Raw genomic sequence first — 8,797 nt, forward strand, 5'->3', positions numbered from 1 at the left:
TTATGATTTATAAGATAGAAATTCATATCACTTATATCAGATGCATAAATGGAAATAACTCTCATATGGAGCGGTCATATCGCTTCGGTCAAAATAGGACAAATCATGCGAAGGATATAACGAGCAATTTTGTAAAATAAATTTGTCATAATCTTTTACGGTTGCGAAGGAGATGCGCTAACAAGGAAAACAGTGTTTGGGGAGATAACTCCTACAAAGAAAAGTATTCGTTTACGCAGGGTAAATTTCAAAAGTGCATAAACTGTTCAATATCATATACCAAATATCTAAGCGACATATTGCGAAACATATGTTTATCGCAAGAACAAAATTAGGCGGAAGAAAAAAAAAAAAAAAAAAATAATCAGAAGAAAAACAATAGGTCTTTCCACAGAAAAGTGGAAAGACCTAATTAAAAACCAATTGTTTAGAGAACAATTGAAGGTCTTTCCACCAGTTAATATCTATTTCGATATCAAAATATTAAAAATCAGTCTAAAATGTCAGTTCATATGGCTTTATGATGTATATATATGAATTTAAAGCAAAGGTCAAAATCTAGAACGTCAAATTAATATATGACCTTGACCTCAGTTTCAAGGTCACAAACTGAGGATCTCAAATCAAAAGACCCTAGGTCTCTAATATGTTATATCACTTTACACATAATTTTAGATATGATAGGGATAAAAACTCCCATTCAATGTCTACGCACCCTTTCAACTAAAATTATTAAGTTACGACATGTAGCAACTAACAATTAAGTCAAAATAATTTGTCGATATCTTATACAGTTTCTGGAAATGAGTGGAAATAAGCCTAAATCAAAAATTAGAATATGACCTTGACCTTTGACCTTGACATAATTTTCATTTTTTGGACCAAGCACCTCAAATCAAAAGATCCTAGGTCTCTATCATTTATGGTGTTCCAGTTTAAAATACATTTCAAAATTTCAAATACAAAAGGGGAAATAAGTCTCATATGGAGCGTTCATATTGCTTCGGTCGAAATTGGACAAATCATGCGAAGGATATAAAGAGCAATTTAAAAAAAAAAAAAATTTGTCGTAATCTTTTACGGTTGTGAAGGAGTCGTGGACACAAGGAAAACAGTGTTTGGCGAAATAACTTCTACAAAGAAAAGTATTCGGTTACGCATAAACTGTTCGATATCATATTCTAAATATCTAAGCGACACATTGCGAAACAAATATTTATCGCAAGAACAAAATTAGGCAGAAGAAAAAAAAAGAAAAGAAGAAAAACAACAGGTCTTTCCACAGAAAAGTGGAAAGACCTGATAATACTAGAAGTAGTAGTAGTAGTAGTAGTAGTAGTATAACTAGTAGTAGAGATTTACAGTTACTGTCAGAATCGGAGTCCAAGAAGGGCAGATAGTGCGCTTTTTGTGTACACTTGCAAACAGACATATTCATAAATAAAAAAAAAATCCTTTCTTATTAATTCATAAATTATTCATAAATAAACAAATTAAAACATCACGTTATAAATTTTATTCATCCGAAGTGTTTTTCTGAATTTACCCTCATTAGGAACGCTTAAAGACAAATATTTGAAACCCAAAGATGTATAAGAACAAAAACAGTTGAAGAGATGTCAAAGGCCCAATAAATATATCTTGCTCCAGTCGTATGATAATGTTTACGATTACATTAAAAACACTTTTCAAGTGTGAAAAATAGCCCTCTCATAACAGACGAATATTTTAAAAGGGAATTGGATAATATTGTTGATCAGGTTTTTATTTATGTTTTTGTTTTTAAACTATTTGTTTCCACTGTGTATAGTCTTTGAGAATAGTACATAGACCCTGAAGTGCTATGTAAATATTATCATTTTTTGTGTGCTGAAGTTTTAATCTGGTTTACGACTTTCAAACTCGTGCGCAGGACATTCAAAATGTAGCACACAACTTTCAAACCAGTATAGAGACAGTCAAACTGCGTTTGAAAATTATGCGCACCAATTTTAAAATGTAAAATTATCATAAATCATATTCACGAGTTTCGTAGTCGTGCACACGAGTTTCATAGTCGTGCACATTAGTTTTAAAGTCGTGCACTGCGGTTTTAAACGATTGCGCATGAGTTTCAAAGTCGTGCACACGATATTTCAAACCGGTGCGCACCAGATTAAATCTCTGTCAAACGAAAATATTTATATTTACATGGCACACATAGGGCTCTGTAATAATGCATTTTTCTGTTCGCATTGATTTTGATAAAAATAAAAAACAAAAGTTCCAATGTCCCTATCAATTATCATATGTTATCTGTCCAAGGGCAATACGGAATTGCATAAATGCCTGGCAAGAATTGTACACGGGAGAGCACTAACAATGTAATTTTCTATATAAAGAGGGGCGAAAGATACCATAGGGACAGTCAAACTCATACATGAATAAAAAACTGACAACGCCATGGCTAAAACATATCTATTTCGATATCAAAATATTAAAAATCAGTCTAAAATGTCAGTTCATATGGCTTTATGATGTATAGATATGAATTTAAAGCAAAGGTCAAAATCTAGAACGTCAAATTAATATATGACCTTGACCTCAGTTTCAAGGTCACAAACTGAGTATCTCAAATCAAAAGACCCTAGGTCTCTAATATGTTATATCACTTTACACATGATTTTAGATATGATAGGGGCAAAAACTCCCATTCAATGTCTACGCACCCTTTCAACTAAAATTATTAAGTTACGACATGTAGCAACTAACAATTAAGTCAAAATAATTTGTCGATATCTTATACAGTTTCTGGAAATGAGTGGAAATAAGCCTAAATCAAAAATTAGAATATGACCTTGACCTTTGACCTTGACATAATTTTCATTTTTTTTGGACCAAGCACCTCAAATCAAAAGATCCTAGGTCTCTATCATTTATGGTGTTCCAGTTTAAAATACATTTCAAAATATCAAATACAAAAGGGGAAATAAGTCTCATATGGAGCGTTCATATTGCTTCGGTCGAAATTGGACAAATCATGCGAAGGATATAAAGAGCAATTTAAAAAAAAAAAAAATTTGTCGTAATCTTTTACGGTTGCGAAGGAGTCGTGGACACAAGGAAAACAGTGTTTGGCGAAATAACTTCTACAAAGAAAAGTATTCGGTTACGCATAAACTGTTCGATATCATATTCTAAATATCTAAGCGACACATTGCGAAACAAATATTTATATTTACATGGCACACATAGGGCTCTGTAATAATGCATTTTTCTGTTCGCATTGATTTTGATAAAAATAAAAAACAAAAGTTCCAATGTCCCTATCAATTATCATATGTTATCTGTCCAAGGGCAATACGGAATTGCATAAATGCCTGGCAAGAATTGTACATGGGAGAGCACTAACAATGTAATTTTCTATATAAAGAGGGGCGAAAGATACCAAAGGGACAGTCAAACTCATACATGAATAAAAAACTGACAACGCCATGGCTAAAAAATAAAATAGTTTGTATCTCCAGCAGACACATCTATGATAAAAATAGTTGATCAACATTGATTTTTAACGTGTCTGTTACCCGTCTGATATACACCTTTGATATACATTGTATAAAAATCTGGCATTGATACATGCAGGCAAAGAAAAATAACATGAAGTTTTCTGAATGGTTGTTTAACGCGTGCAAGAATTATTTAAATCACCTCCAAGGCTTCAAACAATAACAATTTTGGAACCTGTTCTGTAATAAATGTGTCATATTTTTTATGGTCACTGGGAACCAATTGCACTTAAGATTTTTAGCTTGTGTGTTTGCTAGTTTTGTTTTCTTTCTTGTTTTTTTTTTTGGGGGGGGGGTGTTATTGTAGCTTCACGGCAAGATTTACAAGATCATCATATATAGTATCTGCAGTTCAGGCTGAATCATTAGATGTGACAATTTCTTTCGCTGTAGCATCACCTGCTCTTATATTTCCATTTCCAGGCAACAATGCACTGTAAATATCAAATGAATCGAATGTTAAAGTAAACTATATATTTCGTTTAATCAGGGAAAAATATGACCTTACACAGGTCATAATAGTATGCCTTGAAGCAAAATTAATTGAAACTTGAAATCGTCCAGGTTGATTTAACAAAAGAAGGAGCTATCTTCTGAAAGAAAATAACTCCATATAGATGTATCATTAAAACTTACTGTCGTTCATGGAATGCACAGTGAATTTCCAATGAGTGACAGAAGAACTCATTCCGAATAAGAGATAACTAATATGCTATGGAAATTTAAAAAAAAATATCACGGAGTTAAGCACACCTTTTCGAGAGATTATTGAAGTGTAAACTGCGCCGATGCACTCACACATGGAATTTCTTTAATTTTCATAATTATTATTTTACTTAAGATATCATCATCTGTGAACCCAGGAATTCCATTCGTTTCTGTTGGGTATTTACATTACAGTGAAATTGACTGAATATATAAAAAAGAAGATGTGGTATGATTGCCACTGAGACAACTATCCACAAAAGACAAAAATGACACAGTCATTAACAACTTTAGGTCACCGTACGGCCTTCAACAATAAACAAAGCCCACATCGCGTAGTCAGCTATAAAAGGCTCCGATAAGACAATGTAAAACAATTCAAACGAGAAAACTAACGGCTTTATTTATGTAAAAAAATTTAACGAAAAACACATATGTAACACATAAACAAACGACAACCACTGAATTACAGGCTCCTGACTTGGGACAGGCACATACATAAATAATGTGGCGAGGTTAAACATGTCAGCTGGATCCCAACCCGCCCCCTAACCTTGGACAGTGGTATAACAGTATAACATAAGAACGAACTATAAAAATCAGTTGAAAAAGGCTTAACTCATCAGATGGACAAAAAATACAAGTGGACGTGGCCGGGTACTTATACATCCCGACACAAAAAGACACAATGAACAGATCTGAGAGTACTCGCAGTTATCTGACAGCTAGTTCAAAGCCACTAGCAACTAATAAAAAATCATTCATCCAAGACTAAACTATGAATCCGTGCACATCCAACATCCAATGGATTTAGTGTAAAGACGTCATAAACAGCAAGAGAAAAACATAACCTTGTGCAATGCCAAGTTTCAGGTATCGACAAATGGTAGATCCGTTTATATGTATATGTATATAAAATACTAGTAATATTTAGTTGGCTTTTAATTTACTGAGAACAAAATCAAAATTTAATACCAATAAAATCAATATTCAATGATCTTATTACGGTGTTGAATAGGTCGCCTTTTAAAATAAGTTGAAGTTTACGTTGACACATTATTTCCGGCAAAACTGTCTATCAAAGTTTAATTTAATTAAAGCATGAATTACGTAAACACCATCACAAACAAGTATCTATGGATATGGAAATCATGTTTATCCTTTTTAATAGATATAGGAAGATGTGGTGTGAGTGCCAATGAGACAACTCTCCATACAAATAACAATTTAAAAAGTAAACCATTATAGGTTAAAGTACGGCCTTCAACACGGAGCCTTAGCTCACACCGAACAACAAGCTATAAAGGGCCCCAAAATTACTAGTGTAAAACCATTCAAACGGGAAAACCAACGGTCTAATCTATATAAACAAAACGAGAAACGAGAAACACGTATATATTACATAAACAAACGACATGTACATATCTTTTATGAAAGAGACATTGCGATTTCTTGAAATTGAAAATGATCTATCGTTTTGTTTATTATATGTTTTCCCCAAACATCATAACTGTCAGTGATCATTATATATAATTGCTCAATAGATGAACTTATAAAGTAATAGTTGTAATGCTGTGTTTCTGTTGTGTCCTAGTTCTCCTCTTATATTTGATGTGTTTCCCCCAGTTTTAGTTTGTAACCCGGATTTGTTTTTTGTTTTTTTCTCAATTGATTTATGAATTTCGAACAGCGGTATACTTCTGTTGCCTTTATTAAGCACTAACCTTAATTTATAAACAATCTACAGGTTGAATATCATTAAAAGATTATACATGAACATGTGTATCACGAATTCATGAATCCTGATTTTATGACAAAACATTGAACTTAAGTATTTTCTTTCCAAATATCACTGCTTCAGAATAATGTTCTAAATTAAAGTATGTTGTGCTTGGAACATTGAAACTGATGCGGGATATTCCATATTTGAGGAGAAACCTTAAATAATCTATGGTGAACCCCGATTAAAATTTTTAATAATGCTGTTATATACATGTATTGTTTTCAGAAAGAACATGACTGAATCCAATTTGTATTTGCTGTTTAATAAAACCTAACTTGTCAGTCCCCTGTTTGAAAAAAAACAATAATGCAGAATGGTCATATTGCAATTCGATAAAACTGGTTAACGAAAAGTCAACTGGTGGCTACATTTTATTGGAAGTGAAAATATATAAAAATATATATATATATATATATATATATAAATTATGAACTTTTCTGAGTGTAAATGTTGGAAAATATTACAAAATACTCAAAACTAGAATTGAAGCAAATAAGTGCTATACACAAGAAATAAGGTTGATGTTTAGCTAATACTCGAATCTTTATATTTGACTTGATTTCAATTGACTAAAAAACTTGTTCAGATTTATCATTTTTTTTTTAAATCAAAACTTTGTTTTTATTTTGATGTTTTTGTTTCAAAGCCTACCTTCGTTCATGTAGATAATATTTTGTAATACACAATGACATACTTCGGATTAAATATGTTGGCATACTTGATGAACGTTGGACCATTTAAAGTTAAACAGAAGATACTAGATGGAAACCGACACTCATACGTCGAAAATAAACAACTCCGTGGCTAAATAAAAGACTAACAGACAAACAGACAATCAATAGTATACAAAACACAACATAAACAAGTAAAGACTGAACCTCACCAAAGTGAACACGCCTCCGGGTGCGGGAATTTCTCGCTACATTGAAGACCTGTTGGTGACCCTCTGCTGTTGTTTTTTATTTGGTCGGGTTATTGTCTCTTTGACACATTCCCCATTTCCATTCTCAATTTGATGTAGACCATCTAATGTATGTCAAGACTAAATCTCACCAAAGTGAATATGTAGACCATCTCTTGTATGTCAAGACTAAACCTCACCAAAGTGAATCTGTAGACCATCTCATGTATGTCAAGACTAAACCTCACCAAAGTGAATCTGTAGACCATCTCATGTATGTCAAGACTACACCTCACCAACGTGAATCTGTAGACCTTCTCATGTATGTCAAGACTGAACCTCACCAATGTGAATCTGTAAACCAATCCATGCATGTCAAGACTGAACCTCACCGAAGTGAATCTGTAAACCAATCCATGCATGTCAAGACTGAATCTCACCAAAGTGAATCTCTATACCATCTCATTAATGACAAGACTGAACCTCACCAACGTAACATTGTATACAAAACACAACATAAATCAGTAAAGACTAAACCTCACCAAAGTGAATCTGTAGACCATCTCATGTATGTCAAGACTTAACCTCACCAAAGTGAACCTGTAGACCATCTCATGTATGACAAGGCAAAACCTCACCAAGGTGAATATGTAAACCATCTCATGTATGTCAAGACTAAACCTCATCAAAGTGAATCTGTAGACTATCTCATGTATGTCAAGACTGAACCTCAACAAAGTGAATCTATAGACCTTCTCATGTATGTCAAAACTGAACCGCACCAATGTGACTGTGTAGACATCTCATGTATGTGAAGACTGAACCGCACCAATGTGAATCTGTAGACCATCTCATTAATGACCAGACTAAATAAAGGCCACAGTAGTATACCGCTGTTCAAAACTCATAAATCTATGGACAAAAAAACAAAATCGGGGTAACAAACTAAAACTGAGAGAAACGCATCAAATGTTAGAGAACACCGACACAACATTAAAATGTAACACACACAGCAACGGACTAAGCATTAGACAAAAACCGATCAGAATAACCAATATAGCATAAATACCAAATACATGAATTTGGGATAGAAAAGTACCTTGACACGTCTAATAGTCATGTGACCTCACAAAAGTGAATCTGTAGACTAATTCATGTATGTCAAGACTAAACCTCACCAATGTCAATATGTAACCCAATTCATGCATGTCAAGACTGAACCTCACCAAAGTGAATCTCTATACCATCTCATTAATGACAAGACTGCATCTGTATATCAAGACTAAATCTTAACAAAGTGAATTTGTAGACCATCTCATGTATGTCAAGACTGAACCTCACCAATGTGAATCTGTAAACCAATCCATGCATGTCAAGACTGAACCTCACCAAAGTGAATCTCTATACTATCTCATTAAAGACAAGACTGAACCTCACCAAAGTAAAATTGTAGACCATCTCATGTATGATTAGACTGAACTTCACCAAAGTGAATATGTAGACCATTTCATGTATGACAAGACAGAACCTCACCAAAGTGAATCTGTAGACCATTTCATGTATGACAAGACTGAACATCACTAAAGTGAATCTGTAGACCATTTCATATATGTGAAGACTGAACCTCACCAAAGTGAATCTGTAGACCATCTCATGTATGTCAAGACTAAACCTCACCAAAGTGAATCTGTAGACAATTTCATGTATGTCAAGACTGACCCTCACCAATGTGAATCTGTAAACCAATCCATGCATGTCAAGACTGAACCTCACTAAAGTGAATCTGTAGACCATTTCATGTTTGTCAAGACTGAACTTCACCAACGTGAATATGTAGACCATCTCATGTATGTCAAAACTAAA

The 8,797-nt window shown here is 33.5% G+C and overlaps 1 protein-coding gene across 1 annotated transcript; it reads left to right on the forward strand.

Moving 5' to 3' along the window:
* Nucleotides 1-7,062: 7,062 nt before the first annotated feature.
* On the forward strand, nt 7,063-7,518 carry LOC139493042 (involucrin-like). Its single transcript, XM_071281182.1, has one exon. The coding sequence runs from the start codon at nt 7,063-7,065 to the stop codon at nt 7,516-7,518; it is 456 nt and encodes a 151-aa protein (XP_071137283.1).
* The last annotated feature ends 1,279 nt before the right edge of the window (nt 7,519-8,797 follow it).

This window comes from Mytilus edulis, chromosome 10 (assembly GCF_963676685.1).
Source record: "Mytilus edulis chromosome 10, xbMytEdul2.2, whole genome shotgun sequence".
NCBI classification, from domain to species: domain Eukaryota; kingdom Metazoa; phylum Mollusca; class Bivalvia; order Mytilida; family Mytilidae; genus Mytilus; species Mytilus edulis.